This window comes from Zootoca vivipara, chromosome 7 (assembly GCF_965207765.1).
Source record: "Zootoca vivipara chromosome 7, rZooViv2.hap1.1, whole genome shotgun sequence".
NCBI lineage: Eukaryota > Metazoa > Chordata > Lepidosauria > Squamata > Lacertidae > Zootoca > Zootoca vivipara.
This window is the reverse complement of record NC_142590.1, coordinates 61,488,690-61,507,689: the sequence shown is the minus strand read 5'-3', so window position 1 is coordinate 61,507,689 and position 19,000 is coordinate 61,488,690. Positions and strand designations below refer to the sequence as shown.

Genomic DNA, 19,000 nt, shown 5'->3' with positions numbered 1-19,000 from the left:
CCAGCAGCACCATGCAGAGCACCCAGCAGCACCCCGAGCCCTCGGCCGGCCCGGCCAAGGAGGCCTTAAGGTACCATTAAAACATAATTAAAAAAATAAGACACCCCCTGAAAATAAGACACCGTTTTTTTTTTTAGGGAAAAAAGTTATAAGACGGTGTCTTAAAAAAGGGGAAACACGGTACCACTGTATTGTGAGGTTTAATAAGTTAACTGTTTATACAGTGGTACTTCGACTTATGAACGACTCGACAACCGAATTTTTCGACTTACGAATGGGGGTAATGGCCGCGCGCTTACGAATGTCTCGACACCCCCCCCCAAAAAACGGTGATTTTAGATAGGGATTTTTTGACTTATGAATTTTTAGATAGACTTACGAATTTTTCTGTTTCCAATGCATTCCTATGGGAAATCGTGTTTCCAAAGGCATTTATTTAACTAAAACAATAACATTACAGCATATGTATCCATGTTTGTTAACTGATGTAGTAAAACCATTCAAAAAACAAACAACAGACTGAGTTTTAGCACACATGAAAAACTTAAAACAAATCCTTATTTCCTGATGAATAGCCTTTGGACTATAACGTAAATTAAATAGAAAACTATCTTTAGAACGATTTTTCCTCCAAAAGCATTTTATTTTAAAAATCCAATTTTTTTAAAAAAATCCAATTTAAATTAAAAAAAGCTGATTTATTTATTTTTAAATCATTGGTTTTTATCCACCCTGCTTTACCCACAAAAAAGTAATATAGTATCTTTAAGCTTCTGGAAAGGCTTAAATCCAGCCTAGCTGGATACTAATATCTAGCATTCTAATATAGCGCTTGAATCCTAAGGTAAGTAAACATAAGGAAATTCACATCAGTAAAATTTCCCGTTTTCTCATTTGTCTTATAAAAAGCCTCTGTAGGAGGTAGAGAATAGAGGGCTCTCGTGAACAATATGGGATGGGTTGCTGCTGGGATGAGAAGCATCCAATACCCTCCTATCAAACACTATTCAGGAAGGACTCCTGAAATAAACAAGAGGCTGGAGGAGGGGAAAAGAAGATAGGATACTAGCATGAAATTTTATGGATAAAGCCCGTTAAAACTGTCTTCTCTTCAGTTTTTCAATACTATACATACTATCAGACTATCAACAGGAAAAATACACTAATGTTGGTCTCAGCAGGGAAAGCGGTTTGTCTTTTACTGCTGTTATAAACCAAGCATCTACATATTCTAGTCTACAGGGATTCAGCTGTAGTAAGCAATGAATTATTAAAATACCAGTATCATGTAGTCAGAGGTGCTGTTAATGTAGCTGTTCGGTACCATGAAGCTGTAAATAATTCAGGGAAGGTATGAAGAATCACAGCACATTTTTGAAGCAGTTAGGTCTGAATTTACAAAGTAGCAGAGAAGTGTGGGTGATCTTTCCTTCCTCAGCAATCAAAACAAGGGCAACAGTTCCCCCCCCCAAAAAACACATTACTCTTCAAATATTAGCTTGGAACACTTAGAACACCAATCACACATTAACGGTGCTATTACAGACTTTGGCAAAGACATCTACAAAACTGTGCTGCAATCTGTAACTGTGCTATATTTGTAAACTGAAAGTGGAGCCTTTATTTTTGTATTTCTTCCACAGTATGAAATTGCCACAGAAACTGTGCCTTCCTTCAGGCTCATGCTACACAGTAGAAAAAAGAGCTTTGCTGACTAGGGACTTGTTCACACTAGAATGGGTCCCTGAGGCAAAGAATGAGGGAAGAACATCAGCTCCTCGGTGCCAGAAGTGATGTTAGTGAAAATGCAGATGTTTCAGAGGGAAGCAGCAAGTAAGAGACTCACACAAATACTCACAGTCACTTTATAGATACAGCTTCGCAACATTAAGACCTAGAACAGACTCCAGCAGACTTGAGGCACTCTCACAGAAGCTAATCACATCTTTGTCCCACCATCATCACTTATGGTAAAAAGAAAAAGGTTTTAGCAACCTTTCATGCTTAATCAGTGCCCATCCAAAAACCACAACCTATACCAGGGCAAAAAGGGATCAGGGATTGTCTTAGCTGCACATAAATTCAAACTGCATTGCCAGTTTCCTTCTGTCTGCAGCTTCTAGACCCAGATAAATGGTACAGCTGCCTGATGTCAAAAGGCTCTTCTTTCAAGAAGGTCAAACTGACGATAGGTTTCTAACATTAAGTCTGTGTCAGCAAAGTATCCTCCTTGATGTATGGTATTAGATCATCATTTCCAGAGTCAACACAAATGACTTTCTAATAATACTGCTCCAAGTTAGCAGTTGCTATAGTTATTAGCATAGCTGCCAAGTTATCCCTTTTTTTAAGGGATTTTCCCTTACGCTGAATAGGCTTCCTCGCGAGAAAAGGGAAAACTTGGCAGCTATGTATTAGTTAACTGCAAATAGGGTAGAACTTTCAGATAATATTATTAAGTAGCAGTTTGCACTATGAATAGGCTGAGAAAGTCTGCTGCACAGCATTATCATGCCCATATCATTTAGAAGATGCTTGCATAAAATTTCTTCCTCTGGCTAGCTGTGCTTTCTTGAGCTTGTGAAAGGGATAAGAATGGCAACCTTGGAACTTGGAGTGGTATCATTTTCATCCACCTAGGAATCTGCATATGACAGCAGAAATGCAGTCAGCCATGTATGCTTTATGGCAAACTCCTCAGGATCACTACCAGCCATGCATCTAGCACCACTCAATTACCATTAATGTTTTTAAAATTATTATTCCTATGAAGTTTTAGAGGTGTTAAACATTTCTAGATGTTTGTTCTACTACACTTAGCACATTTTTATTTTGACACTGCAAGGCTTCACTTGGCACTTGTTGAAAAGCAACACTCTAAAGAGTGACAGATTGGTTAGAAATGGAAGAGAAAATAGTAATCACTTTGACTATATTGAATACCCCACCACAGAGCCTGTTTGACTGCATCAGCTATTAGCACAAAGCTACCCCCATGGGGGTATCCAACTTGCTATTTTCCTTTGCCATGAATGATTCATAATTCAGCCCTAGAAAAACAGCCTATGGTGTCTTTCACCACTATGCCAACAGAAACTGCCAACAAAATCCCATGAGGTTCTGTTTTGCAAGTTATGAACTAATGGGCAGATGTGCCAAGGGCAAACAAAGCCCTCGTGCCCTACATCACAATAAAGGATGACATCTGGCAACTGATTTTTGTCTTTGAAAACCTATTATAGACAATTCAAGTGAAAAGTAATAATTTTACACACTATTAACTTGCTATTTGTCAAAATACTCCACAATCACAATGAATGTACCCATGCTGTTATTTATAGCACCTCGGAGATTGCATAACATGAGAATCCCACCTTCTCACTGTATTTGCTGCTAAGCTGTTCTGTATACACAATCCTTTGCCTGCTTGGACATAAGGTGTTTTTTGAAAAGCTAAAAATTTGCTTTCATTACAAATGTCAAGGAAAGATTTTCTTTTGTTTTCCTAACAAATCACCTCACTTATTCTTCATGAGGAAACCATTTTTCTTGGCAAAGGCTTACATGTAACCTGGAAGAGACTTGAAAGGCTTATTAAATGCAATAAATTCCTAAATGGTGGAACATTATTAGTGCACTTAAGCAATATTAAGCTCAACTTCATAGGTACCACAGGCAGAGCATTTCCTAGCTAGCATGTTCTGAGTGAGAAAAAGAAGGATTGACTTTTAAAGTTACAATTTACATGAAAATTCTCATATTTTTGCAGTGAGGATTATTCTGAATGATCAAATGTCTAGTAGTTGATGAAAATAGTTTTTTAACTTCTTAGAAATGAATGATAGAAATCCATGTCACTGTCAGAGAACTTCTTGTGAATATACCACAATAATATACTGATGATTGTGTTGATAGGCAGTTACAACACAAATAAGATGATTTCAGTACTGGGACTGGTCTGCCCAGTCTGCTTAGAATCATAGAATCATAGAGTTGGAAGAGACCATCCAGTCCAACCCCCTGCCAAGCAGGAAACACCATCAAAGCATTCCTGACATATGTCTGTCAAGCCTCTGCTTAAAGACCTCCAAAGAAGGAGAGTCCACCACACTCCTTGGCAGCAAATTCCACTGTCGAACAGCTCTTACTGTCAGGAAGTTCTTCCTAATGTTTAGGTGGAATCTTCTTTCTTGTAGTTTGAATCTATTGCTACATATCCGCTTCTCTGGAGCAGCAAAAAACAACCTTTCTCCCTCCTCTATATGACATCCTTTTATATATTTGAACATGGCTATCATATCACCCCTTAACCTTCTCTTTTCCAGGCTAAACATACCCAGCTCCCTAAGGCACCGTTTCCAGGCCTTTGACCATTTTGGTTGCCCTCCTCTGGACACGTTCCAGCTTGTCAGTATCCTTCTTGAACTGTGGTGCCCAGAACGGGACACAGTACTCCAGGTGAGGTCTGACCAGAGCAGAATACAGTGGTACTATTACTTCCCTTGATCTAGACGCTATACTATTGATGCAGCCCAGAATTGCATTAGCTTTTTTAGCTGCTGCATCACACTGTTGACTCATGTCAAGTTTGTGGTCTACCAAGACTCCTAGATCCTTTTCACATGTACTGCTCTCAAGCCAGGTGTCACCCATCCTGTATTTGTGCCTTTCATTATTATTATTACTAGTGGTTTTCAGCCCGTTTAATAACGGGCGCTAGAATCCTGGGGTTCGGAGAAGCGCTTGCGCAGCGCTTCTCCGAACCCTGGGACCTGTCCTTGCTGTCGGTGGCAGGGGGACAGGAACAGAGGAGGAGAAAGCGCTGCTTTCTCCTCCTCCGTTCCTCTCCCGCAGCCGCCGACAGCAAGGAGACCTCCCAGAGTTCGGAGAAGCGCTTGCACAGCGCTTCTCTGAACCCTGGGACCTGTCCTTGCTGTCGGCGGCAGGGGGACAGGAACGGAGGAGGAGAAAGCGCTGCTTTCTCCTCCTCCGTTCCTCTCCCGCAGCCGCCGACAGGAAGCAGACATCCCAGGGTTCGGAGAAGCGCTTGCGCAGCGCTTCTCCGAACCCGGGACCTGTCCTTGCTGTCGGCGGCAAGGGGACAGGAACGGAGGAGGAGAAAGCGCAGCTTTCTCCTCCTCCGTTCCTCTCCCGCAGCCGCCGACAGCAAGGAGACCTCCCAGAGTTCGGAGAAGCGCTTGCACAGCGCTTCTCTGAACCCTGGGACCTGTCCTTGCTGTCGGCGGCAGGGGGACAGGAACGGAGGAGGAGAAAGCGCTGCTTTCTCCTCCTCCGTTCCTCTCCCGCAGCCGCCGACAGGAAGCAGACATCCCAGGGTTCGGAGAAGCGCTTGCGCAGCGCTTCTCCGAACCCGGGACCTGTCCTTGCTGTCGGCGGCAAGGGGACAGGAACGGAGGAGGAGAAAGCGCAGCTTTCTCCTCCTCCGTTCCTCTCCCGCAGCCGCAGACAGCAAGGAGACCTCCCAGAGTTCGGAGAAGCGCTTGCACAGCGCTTCTCTGAACCCTGGGACCTGTCCTTGCTGTCGGCGGCAGGGGGACAGGAACGGAGGAGGAGAAAGCGCTGCTTTCTCCTCCTCCGTTCCTCTCCCGCAGCCGCCGACAGGAAGCAGACATCCCAGGGTTCGGAGAAGCGCTTGCGCAGCGCTTCTCCGAACCCGGGACCTGTCCTTGCTGTCGGCGGCAGGGGGACAGGAACGGAGGAGGAGAAAGCGCTGCTTTCTCCTCCTCCGTTCCTCTCCCGCAGCCGCCGACAGGAAGCAGACATCCCAGGGTTCGGAGAAGCGCTTGTGCAGCGCTTCTCTGAACCCTGGGACCCGTCCTTGCTGTCGGTGGCAGGGGGACAGGAACGGAGGAGCGCTTTCTCCTTCCTTCCTCTCCCCCAGCCGCCGACAGGAAGGACGCGTGCACTCTCCCCCCCCCTGCCTCCTCCAACCGCCGCTCCTCTCACGGGCCAGGGAGGGTTGTGAGGAGGCCTTCGCCGGCCTCCACCCTCGCTTCCCTGACGTGCCCTGCAGTGAGGCGGTGTCCGGCGGGAGCGGCGGTTGGAGGAGGCAGAGGGGGGGGGAGAGTGCGCGCGGGCAGTCTCTGCTGTCCAATCCCTGTATCCCTGGGGCACATGCGCAGTACCTCAGGGACACACGGGACAACTGGACGCAGGGACATCTTGGAGATTATTATATAGGATTGCCCAAGTGTAGTACTTTACATTTCTCCTTGTTAAAATTCATCTTGTTTGCTTTGGCCCAGGTCTCTAATTTGTTAAGTTCATTTTGAAGTGTGATCCTGTCCTCTGGGGTATTAGCCACCCATCCCAATTTTGTGTCATCTGCAAACTTGAACAGGATGCCCTCAAGCCCATCATCCAAGTCATTGATAAAGATGTTGAATAAGACTGGGCCCAAGACAGAACCCTGTGGCACCCCACTAGTCACTTCTCTCCAGGATGAAGAGGAGCCATTGATGAGCACCCTTTGGGTTCGGTCAGTCAGCCAGTTACAAATCCACTGAATGGTAGCATTGTCTAGCCTGCATTTTACCAGCTTCTTTACAGGAATATCATGGGGCACCTTGTCGAAGGCCTTGCTGAAATCAAGATAGGCTACATCCACAGCATTCCCTTCAGCTACCAGGCTTGTAATTCTGTCAAAAATTCTGCTTTGTAGAGTTAAAGCAAGAGTATCTCGTTTAAGAAAGCCTACTGTTTCACTTGAATTCCATCAGGAACTACACTTATTTTCTGAATTACCATGAAGTGTTAATGAATCAAAATGTAACTCCCTATTTGCATCACTTTAGAATGAAAGCAAGGGTCTCACATGATTCAATACCCCATGTGGAAAACAACCCTTCCTCAGTTCAGCCTCCATACCCAGGGACTGGAAACGGCCAGTGTAACACTATTTTTAAAAAAGGAATCAGGTTGGTGGGGGGGGTGTTCCTGGAAATTACAGGCCACATAGTTTAATGTCTGACAAAATGCATTGTTAAAGATAAAATCACCAAATATATAGAAGAATAAGCCTTGCTGAAGCACAGGCAGCATGGCTTCCACAAGGGCAAGTCCTGTCTCACTAACCTATTAGAGTTATTTGACAGTATCAACAAGCATAATAGGAAGAAGTGATCTACTTGATATTATGTATGTGGACTTTAAAAAAAAGCTTTCAACAGACCCCCCCCCCAAGTAAGTTTAGCAATCATGAAATAATAAATAAACAGTTTCTATTCCCCAAGAGTAGCTCAACAGGAAGCAAAGAGTAGGAATAAATGGACACTGTTCCTGTTGGAGGGAGGTAGACAGTGGAATCCCCTAAGGATCAATCCTGGAACTTGTGCTTTTTAATTTGTTCATAAACCATCTGGGGTTAAGAGGTGAGCAGCAAGATGGCCAAGATGCTAATGATACTAAGTTGTTCAGAGTTGTTAAAACAAAAAGGGATTGCAGAGAGTGAAGTTGCATGGTCAAGGGAATGGAGAAACTCCCCTACGAGGAAAGGATGCCAAATTTGTAGCCTTTTAGTTTAGATAAAAGGTGATTAAGAGGAGACGTGATAGAAGTGCATAAAATTATGCATAGCATGGAGAAAGTCGATAGAGGAAAAGCTTTTCTCCCTCTCCCATAACGTTAGAACTCATGAACATCCAATGAAGCTGAACATCGGAGAAGTCAGGACTGACAAAATAACTCTTCACACAGTCCACAGTTATGGCCACCAACTTTGAAAGAGAATAAAACAAATTAATGGGTGTAAAGGCAATCAATGGCTAGTAGAGAGAACAGGATGCTGGACAAAATGGGCCACTGGCCTGATCCAGAAGGCTCTTCATATGTTCTTAAGAATGGCTGGGATACACTTGCCAAAACAAGTACTTTTTAAATTACAGACTTTATAGTTTTAAAAGTGATAAATCATTGTTTTGTTTCATTCACTGCATATCATAGTTATGGGGAAAGGCTGTTGCTCAGTGACAGTGCACACACTTTACATGCAGAAGGTCCTTGGTTCAATTCCTGGCATCTCCAGAGGTGGGAAAGACCCTGTTTGAGACCCTGGGGAAACTGTCACCAGACTCGACAATACTGAGTTAGATGGCTCAGCAGCCTTGAGCTAATTTTTTTATACTGTAACAAGCAAGAAAATGAGAAAGTGTGTTGTAGCTCCTCCGCTTTTCTCCACAGATATACTAGCCCTTCCCCCTCCTTTTTGTTGGAAACCAAGTACTGAATTAAAGGGGGTGGGGAATTGGGAGGCGACACAGAAGAGAACTTCCTTTGTTTCAGATTAAGTAATTGTAAAATCATAAACTGTCTTGGCCAGGACTGGCATTAAGAACATTTAAAACTTAATTAAGATAAATACTTGGCTATAATAGCAAGAACTATTTATTCTCAAGGTGTGAACTGATTTAATCCCAAACGGCTTATAGGTTGTGAGTTCTTGCTCATCTCCACCCCTTCAATTTAGTGAATTTGAGGAAATTAACACATATGCATTGCAAATCTTACATGTTTACTTTGAAGTACGTATCATTGTGCTCAAAGACTTTCAACATTTATTTTATTTCAAGGTGGCTCTAAGGGCATGCAGAAGACCCTAGGTTCAATCCCTAGTATCTCCAGGTGGGGATGAGAGATTCACTGCCTGAAACCCTGGAGTTGCCTGTGAGCGTAGACAACACTGAGCTATGGTTTGATTTGGTATATGGGTGCTTCCTGTGTTCCTAATAACACTTCATCACCACAAGGATGCCTATGGAGCAACTGAATGATCCCCACTTTCCTCCCCCACACCTCCTGATTCTGTCCCCAACCCTCCAGAGCAGATTTGGGGGCACACACAAGGGGAGGAGAGACAGGAAAGCACACTGCACTAGCACAAATATTTGCACCAGTGCAAATATTTAACTGAAAACCACCCATACTTTTTTGTTATAAGAAAACTCAAGGCAACTAAACTTCTGTACAAGACTTGGTATTTGAGCGCTTTGCATTAATCCAATGAACACTACACCTACAATCCAGAGAGCTAGCAAATACACAGAATCATAGAGTTGGAAGGGAACCTGAGGGTCATCTAGTCCAACCCCCTGCAATGCAGGAATCTCAACTAGATCATACATGACAGGTGTCCATAGCTCATCATAGGGTACACCCTCTACTTTATGGGCTTTAATTGAGTACAGTATTTGGCACACTCTGCAAATGCTTTTGGGGGGGGGATATGATGCTCAGACATTGTTGAAGAATCCTTTCCCAGAAAGACACCTGGGCTATAGATACAGATCACAGTTAAACCAGTCACAGTTAAAGCGGTCAATCCATAAGACAATACCACCATCCATTCTCCACATGAACACCATGTTAAAATGCATGGATTGGAAGTTCAAGTGGAGATTTTGAATAGAAAAAATATGTTTATTTAAAAGACAGAGGGGCAAGGAGAAAAAGAATAAATGAACTGATGTTGTGCCTTCAACATGGTGAGTGAAATAATGCAAGATGAAATCTTATATATAGCAAGTCAGACAAAAAAAAGGTTAGAAAAAAGTAACATATCTTGGAAAGAGAACAGCCCCGATGAGCAAGATCAAAGGCCTATCCAAATCAGCAATACATTTCAGGGAATGGCCAGGGCACAAAAGCAAAATGCTCTCCCATAGTTTGTCACCAGCACTGAATACTGTAAATTATATAATGCCTCTGAACCCGGAAGTTTATTTAACTATTAGTTTGACAGATTGTGAATGGATCTATCATTTTTGACCTGCTTAGGGTGGTGCACCAACTGCAACTAGACTGAACTTTTGCAATGCACTCTACGTGGGGCTTCCTTTGAAGAGCCCACAGAAACGTCAGTTGATCCAGAATGTATCAGCAACAAAACTACCGGTAGTTGATGTTTGTCTACATGAGCATATTGTATCTGTTTTACAACAGCTGCACTACTTGCGTATTTACAATTCAAACTGTTGGTGATTATCACTGAACTCATAAACAGCATGTGCTCAGGATCCCTGAGGGTTTGTCTCCTCCCGTATCAACTTGCTTCCACCCTAAGATCCATTAGGGAAGCTCTTCTTCATGTTTTGATTGTGAACAAGGCACAGCTGGTTAGATCACAGAAGTGAGCCTAGATTGTGGAACTCCCTATCTTGGGTGCCAGTTTGGCCTTCTCTCTCCTTGCTTTTTGCCACTTTAAGACATTTTAGTATTAGTCCAACAAGCATTTGACATGCTGTGTTCTTCAGGATACTTTTGTGATCTTATTTTAAAGACTGGTTGCATCTTCTGCACTTGTCTTTTTTTGATGCCTCTTGAATTTCATTGTTATTTAAAATGTTAGGTCCCTGAGCACTAACAATTCTGTGGAAGAGTGGGCTATAAATATTTTTTAATATCACCACAGTCTGTGGACTCCATTAGCTGCTGTACAACATGCACAGGGTCAACAACTCTTGGCTGGTATTGACTGCAAGTGAAGGTTTGTCATCATGAACCAGCTGCCTCAACTTGGGAAAGGGGCATGTTCTTGTCTCTATCACCATGCTAAGCTAATATTACTGATTTCTTTTTTAAGTTGACCTCTATAGCAAAAGAAAATGGTGATCATCCTCTGACTATCAAGTGATAAAGTAAAAACAGCATAAATAAAAGGAAAATGTTTAGTTTAACAGTAACTATTAAACAGTTTTTAAAAGGGAACAAGGATTGGAAATCATAAAGCATTCATGTAAAAAATAAAAAAGCAAGTTTCAATGATGTATTCAAAATTAGATCAAACAAAATTCTAGATGCATACATTTTGCAGGATGAGTTTTCAGGAACACTGCTTTAAGGTGCTTCTGATCTTACTTGCAAAGCTGGTTCCAGAGAGCAATGTAGCAGGAATGTTCTGGGCCCACCTGGCATTTGTACTATGAGGTGCCACCAGGCACTATTTTGTCCTCAGTGCTATTAAATGTCCATGTGACATAAGGAACAATCATTTCAGGATTTGGAGCAAAGTGTCATCAGTATGCTTGTGGAGCTTGGTGAAGACTTTTTTAAATTACAGCAGGTATTTTAAGTGTTTCTGATTTTACAGTTAACTTTAACCAATTTTATTTCCACTGTATCCCTTTTGTACACCACTTAGAAACTATAGTGTTAAGCAGTATATAAGTGGTTGAAAAAATGAACAAAATTAAAGATTTTCCTGCAGCTTGGATTAAGTACTAGAGGACTCAGCATGCTCAGTGAAAATGGAATGCTGACTAACTGTTGAGGTTTGGAGGGGCGGAGTGGAATGAAGAGACTGGAACCCTGAACAAAGGATTTTCACACTGTAATGTTTTGTTTTAGGGCTCCATGTGTTACCATCTATATCCTGTTTGGTGTAAGTCTTGCACAACAGAACTAAGTCACACATTTATTACACAATATGAAAAGCTAAATGCCATATGACGTGGCTCTCTTATCTTGATTAAATAAAGCCCACACTCAGTAGCAGAGCATTTTCTAAGAGCAGGAACCACAAGCAATGATAGCACTTTTCTAAACCTTTAAAAGCAAAACACATTTTTTCAATTAAACTTAGAGAGCAGCTAGCAGCTGTTCACCAGATTTACTTAATCAAGCAAAGTAGCATAAAGCATCTCATGTACTTCTGTCTACAATCCCAAACTCTTACATAGGAACATTTTCCACTGAATTCAGTGGAATTTACTTACAAGTCAATATGCACAGGATCAGGCTGCAAGATTGGTAAAGCTCTTCTCTCATACAATTCATCCTGGACCCTGTGGTTGGTAGGCTTGTTGCACTAGGCAGTGAGGTAGCTATATGAGAGCTTTCTCTGTTGTGGTCTGACTGTCAAATATGCTATTGCTTGAAGCTGAGAAGACAGAGCCCCTGACAGGTTTCTGCCACAAAAGCATTCTTATTCTCCCAAGCATGTGAGGTAAAGTAGTGAGACCACTTTTGTGTTTAAGTACTTCCAGGCTCTTCTGCTTTATTAAAAAATTACTTTTAGTGACCATTTTAACTAACATACATTCTTTGTGTAACAGCTGTTTATTTCATGACACCCTGGAAATCACTATGTGGGATGGTCTATAAATTTGGATAAATAAATTAGGCATCATATTCAGAAGTATCAAAAAATTGTAATTTAAGATTAGACTGCACTAAAGGATTACATACACTTCATAAACTTCTATGCAGAAAAGTAATCAGATTTCAAACAGGGGTTTTATGCACTTACAACACATTTCTTCCAAAGAGCTTTTTTTAAAAAAAGCCACAGCTCCTTTATTTAGAAAGACATATTGTGAAGGAAAACACATTGGTCTTGTATGCACATACAGTATATATCTGTGCATACAAGACTAATGGAAATTCTGAACTGTGGGGCCAACAGGACATAAAATGCAAAAGGTCTGTGACATCTCTAAGCAAGGAATATACATCTGAGCCTGTATACATTTGGGCTTTGCACAGAAATGTCACAGACCCCATTGTTTACCATTTTCTCTCTCTGTACCCACATGTGTATATATAATCTGCCAACTGAGGATAAGACTTCATGAATCTTGACAAAGTGAGCTCAAGTCTACAAAATCTTATGCTGGAATACATCTGTTGGTCTCTAAATTAAAGGCTGCAAATTTAATGTCTACTCAGAAGCCCTCTGAATTCAACCCGGCTTACTCCCAGGTAAATAGGGTTAAGATTGCTGTGTAAATTAGTTGAATTTCGTTCCAGCAGGACTTAACTGAGTCATGGCAAGTTTTTCATACTGACGTCAATAGGATCCAAGTTCTGGATTTTAAGTGCCACGATACTTTTTCTTGTGTACTGTAAATGGCAAGTTTAGCCATTCTCTGCTTTATTGTGCAGATTTAGATGCACGACAAAAAACAAACAAATCACACTCCTCTGGCTTGACTGTAATATCCCCAAAATATTCAAAGTAACCTAACTAGCAACTGCCTTCCACAGTCAGTAGCAATACCATTATTAGGAAGCAAAGTAAGTAGTCTCATAATTAAACGACCTGGCATGAAGGCCAACTATGAGAGGTCAGAAACAGTCCTGGGCTCATGACCAATGACTAGAAGAGTCTCATCAGAAACAAAAACAGCAACCACACTGCAAAAAGAAATCCCAGTTCTGTCTTTCACAATATGAATTGCAGACAGATTCCATTTTTACAAGTCAATAATAATAATAGTAATAATATTTATTATTTATACCCCGCCCTTGTGGCAGGGTTTCCCCAGCCACTCTGGGCAGCTTCCAACAGAAAAATAAAATACAATAATCTATTAAACATTAAAAAGCCTCCCTAAACAGGGCTGCCTTCAAATGTCTTCTAAAAGTCAAAACAATACAAATACATAAATGTACACTACCTTACCCTTTTCACTTGCCTTTGGTATGCTATTTATAGACACTAGCTGACTACACAGAACAATATTTAGCATAGAGTTACTTTAACCATCAATGATGCTTCAGTGTCTCACTGAATAGCACAAAGGCACACCCCAGGATCTTCCCCAAGCAAGGCAAGACTACTACGGTAAGTTTAGCAGTTGCCCCTCTCCCAAGTATTGTGATTCTATCAAGGGGGTCTTGTGAACTTCTCACAGAGAACTTCCAATACCTGCAACCTACTACACTTACCAAAATTAGTTGTTAGAAGTCAAATTGGTTTATTTGGTACATTTATATCCCATCTTTTCTTTCAAGGAGCTCAACATGGTATACATGTTTCATGACAACTACACTGACATAAAAACTACCAACATGTATATTTGAGTGGATAGACACTAAGAAAAGGAATACTGGGGCAACTTATTTTCATGAGGACAGCACCAAATTTGCCCATCAGAAAAGGGACACTCTTGAAATGGTTGGAATCAGAACTACAGAAACAGAAACAATTAGAGAAGTAATGATTGTAACTGATGCTTAATACCAGGGATCCCCAAACTATGACCCGGGGGCCAGATGCGGCCCAATCGCCTTCTAAATCCGGCCCACGGACGGTCCAGGAATAAGCATGTTTTTACATGAGTAGAATGTGTCCTCCCACAAGGTCTGAGGGACAGCGGAACGGACCCCTGCTGAAAAAGTTTGCTGACCCCTGCTCAATACACTTTAATAGCCATCTTTATGGGTAACAAGAGTCATACTATATAGCTTTATATATTGCTCCACAATAACCCATATCTATACTACTAAGTCAACAAAAGAGTGGCAAAAGCTGTAATGGGATGCAATCTCAAAAATGACAGAATGATCTCGATACGAATCCAAGGCAGACCTTTTAACATCACAGTAATCCAAGTTTATGCACCAACTACCGGTGCTGAAGAAAGTGAAATTGACCAATTCTATGAAGACCTACAACAACTTCTAGAAATGACACCAAAGAAGGATGTTCTTCTCATTACAGGGGATTGGAATGCTAAAGTAGGGAATCAAGAGATAAAAGGAACAACTGGCAAGTTTGGCCTTGGAGTTCAAAATGAAGCAGGGCAAAGGCTAATAGAGTTCTGTCAAGAGAACAAGCTGGTCATCACAAACACTCTCTTCCAACAACACAAGAGACGACTCTACACATGGATATCACCAAATGGGCAGCATCGAAATCAGATTGATTATATTCTCTGCAGCCAAAGATGGAGAAGCTCTATACAGTCAGCAAAAACAAGACCTGGAGCTGACTGTAACTCAGATCATCAGCTTCTTATAGCAAAATTCCAGCTTAAACTGAAGAAAGTAGGAAAAACCACTGGGCCAGTAAGATACAATCTGAATCAAATCCCTTATGAATACACAGTGGAAGTGAGGAACAGGTTTAAGTATTTAGATTTGGTGGACAGAGTGCCTGAAGAACTATGGATGGAGGCTCGTAACATTATACAGGAGGCAGCAACGAAAACCATCCCAAGGAAAAGGAAATGCAAGAAAGCAAAATGGCTATCCAACGAGGCCTTACAAATAGCGGAGGAGAGGAGGCAAGCAAAATGCAAGGGAGATAGGGAAAGATACAGGAAACTGAATGCAGATTTCCAAAAAACAGCAAGGAGAGACAAGAGGGTCTTATTAAATGAGCAATGCAAAGAAATAGAGGAAAACAATAGAATGGGGAAAACCAGAGATCTGTTCAAGAAAATTGGAGATATGAAAGGAACATTTCGTACAAAGATTACCATAATCAAGGACAAAAGTGGTAAGGACCTAACAGAAGCAGAAGACATCAAGAAGAGGTGGCAAGAATACACAGAGGAATTATACCAGAAAGATATGGAGGTCTCATACACCCCAGGTAGTGTGGTTGCTGACCTTGAGCCAGACATCTTGGAGAATGAAGTCAAATGGGCCTTAGAAAGCATTGCTAATAACAAGGCCAGTGGAAGTGATGATATTCCAGCTGAACTATTTAAAATTTTAAAAGATGATGCTGTTAAGGTGCTACACCCAATATGCCAGCAAGTTTGGAAAACTCAGCAATGGCCAGAGGATTGGAGAAGATCAGTCTACATCCCAATTCCAAAGAAGGGCAGTGCCAAAGAATGCTCCAACTACCGCACAATTGCGCTCATTTCACACGCTAGCAAGGTTATGCTTAAAATTCTACAAGGCAGGCTTAGGCAGTATGTGGACCGAGAACTCCCAGAAGTGCAAGCTGGATTTCGAAAGGGCAGAGGAACCAGAGACCAAATAGCAAACATGCGCTGGATTATGGAGAAAGCTAGAGAGTTCCAGAAAAACGTCTACTTCTGCTTCATTGACTATGCAAAAGCCTTTGACTGTGTCGACCACAGCAAACTATGGCAAGTTCTTAAAGAAATGGGAGTGCCTGATCACCTCATCTGTCTCCTGAGAAATCTCTATGTGGGACAAGAAGCTACAGTTAGAACTGGATATGGAACAACTGATTGGTTCAAAATTGGGAAAGGAGTACGACAAGGTTGTATATTGTCTCCCTGCTTATTTAACTTATATGCAGAATTCATCATGCGAAAGGCTGGACTAGATGAATCCCAAGCCGGAATTAAGATTGCCGGAAGAAATATCAACAACCTCAGATATGCAGATGACACAACCTTGATGGCAGAAAGCGAGGAGGAATTAAAGAACCTTTTAATGAGGGTGAAAGAGGAGAGCGCAAAATATGGTCTGAAGCTCAACATCAAAAAAACCAAGATCATGGCCACTGGTCCCATCACCTCCTGGCAAATAGAAGGGGAAGAAATGGAGGCAGTGAGAGATTTTACTTTCTTGGGCTCCTTGATCACTGCAGATGGTGACAGCAGTCACGAAATTAAAAGACGCCTGCTTCTTGGGAGAAAAGCAATGACAAACCTAGACAGCATCTTAAAAAGCAGAGACATCACTTTGCCGACAAAGGTCCGTATAGTTAAAGCTATGGTTTTCCCAGTAGTGATGTATGGAAGTGAGAGCTGGACCATAAAGAAGGCTGATCGTCGAAGAATTGATGCTTTTGAATTATGGTGCTGGAGGAGACTCTTGAGAGTCCCATGGACTGCTAGAAGATCAAACCTATCCATTCTTAAGGAAATCAGCCCTGAGTGCTCCCTGGAAGGACAGATCGTGAAGCTGAGGCTCCAATACTTTGGCCACCTCATGAGAAGAGAAGAATCCTTGGAAAAGACCCTGATGTTGGGAAAGATTGAGGGCACTAGGAGAAGGGGACGACAAAGGACAAGATGGTTGGACAGTGTTCTCGAAGCTACGAACATGAGTTTGACCAAACTGCGGGAGGCAGTGCAAGACAGGAGTGCCTGGCGTGCTATGGTCCATGGGGTCACGAAGAGTCGGACACGACTAAACGACTAAACAACAACATACTACTAAGTATTGGGGCGCAGGTGGCGCTGTGGGTTAAACCACAGAGCCTAGGGCTTGCCAATCAGAAGATCGGTGGTTCGAATCCCCGCGATGGGGTGAGCTCGTTGCTCGGTCCCAACTCCTGCCAACCTAGCAGTTCGAAAGCACATAAAAGTGCATGTAGATAAATAGGTACCGCTGCAGCGGGAAGGTAAACGGCGTTTCCGTGTGCTGCTCTGGTTTGCCAGAAGCGGCTTTGTCATGCTGGCCACATGACCTGGAAGCTGTACGCGGGCTCCCTTGGCCAATAACGCAAGATGAGTGCCACAACCCCCGAGTCAGTCACAACTGGACCTAATGGTCAGGGGTCCCTTTACCTTTATACCACTAAGTGATATAACTGACAGGCAAGTGTAACATCTGTGTAACATGATAAAAGGGTCCACTCATGGGGGAACAGCACAGTAACTACCTAGTCCTTTATCTTCTAGTGAACATACTTCAGCACTTCTTGGAACATTGTCACACGTTCCTTAATGACATTGAAAACAGTCTCCTATCTGCCTGCTTTGAAGTAAACATCATCTGATAACAGGACTGAGCAACTGGTGTCCTCTCCAGATTTTGTCAGACCTCAATTCTGATCATAACTGGCTAGGGCTGATGAGAGTTGGGAGTCCATCAACATCTGGAAGGCCACAGTTTCTCCACCCCTGCCTTAATAACAACACTGTCGGATTTGCCTGATTGTGGACACTTAGCCGGTACAGCAAAACTCCACAACTGGTGTTTTTGTCTTTTTTGTGTGTTCAGCAAAAGTTAACAGACCATGCCACAGATTCACCAAGGCCAGGTTCAGATTATCAGTAGCAACTCCTGCCAACTTTTATCATGACCAAGTGGAAACGCTGTCTGAAAAAAGTTCCAATAAGCGATAATACGACACAACAGAAACCGGCAGGCGAACTAGGCTGTTGTAACAGCAGCAGAACCTAGAGCGGATCCCTTCACACAAACGAGTTGCAAGTGAGGGTCCCACCATTTGGCGAACAAACAGAAATCCACAGTTAGGAGGGGGAGAGAGAAGACTCAAACAGTTCCCATTGTTTTGAGACACAAACTTGGCAAGCGAGGGGATCCACAAGATCCTCTTACCTGCCCATCCTTCAGCATCCACGCATACAGCCTCCCCTCACTCAGCTTTGCCCCGCGTCAAGGAGAAAAAGCGAGACGGGAGGCGAGATTTACCCTTTAGGATCTGAAAAGGACAACTTCTGAAACCCCCATTCAGGATACCACTGAAGAAGCGAAGCGCTTTGCCCGTGACGACTGAGGGGGGAGGTGGAAGCACCTGCCGTGTCTGCGGGGCGGAGACCCTCCTGCCCCTGGTGAAAAAGCCCCGCTGGGGAACGTGAGGAGGGAGACGCAGAAAAGAGGCTACTCACCTCGCGGAGGGGCCACCGCTGCGAGGCAAAGGCGAGAGCAGGCCGGACAAGCGGAGGCGGCTGCAGTCCAACACACCTCGCCGGCAAGAGCAAGGCGAGGCGGCGCACGGGTCCCCGGACGCCCCTTGGAAAAGAGGCGGGAGGGGGAGCAGCAGCAGCAGCAGCGCCGCCGGCGGGAACAGCGCCATTGGCGGCGCCCCCCAGCCAGGCCCGGAGCACCACCGCATCCTCCGTCCCTCTCTTTCTCTTTCTTCCCCCTCCCCTTCCCCGCCCCCGCGAAGGCCCTGCCAAGCCAGGCCTCGCCGCTACGAGCTCGGCCTCACGCACGCCCCGCCCCCTGCTTGCTCCCCGCTGCCTGCCAGTGCGCAGAGCTGAGCCCACAGGGGAGGATCCGGCCTGGGCCTGGCCGAGCTCTGCGCACGCGCGCCGAGCCTTGGGAGAATGTTCGGAGAGGAGGGGCGGGGCCGCGGAGGCGCCTCGGGCCGCCGGAGGGAGGTGCTTGAGCGTCGGCGGAGGAAAGGGCCGGGCGGGGCGGGGCAATTGCACCGCGGGGGGTGAAACTCCGCCCTCCACGCTTACTTTCACCGGGGACGGCGGTAAGGTTGACTCGAGCGCCTTCAGCAGCCCGGTCCTAGGTGTGTTTGCCCCGAAGTAAAGTCCACTGTTTTCAGCGGGGCTTACTCGCTGCGGAGCTG

The 19,000-nt window shown here is 43.8% G+C and overlaps 1 protein-coding gene across 1 annotated transcript in view; it reads right to left on the bottom strand.

The window, feature by feature from the left end:
- LRIG2 (leucine rich repeats and immunoglobulin like domains 2) overlaps positions 1-18,724 on the bottom strand; it is a 50,650-nt gene extending 31,926 nt beyond the window's left edge. The window contains exon 1 of the mRNA XM_035121841.3: positions 18,306-18,724. Within this exon, the coding sequence (XP_034977732.2) occupies positions 18,306-18,532 (227 nt within the window). The 5' untranslated portion in view covers positions 18,533-18,724. The remainder of the gene's footprint in view (positions 1-18,305) is intronic.
- Between the last annotated feature and the right edge of the window lie 276 nt (positions 18,725-19,000).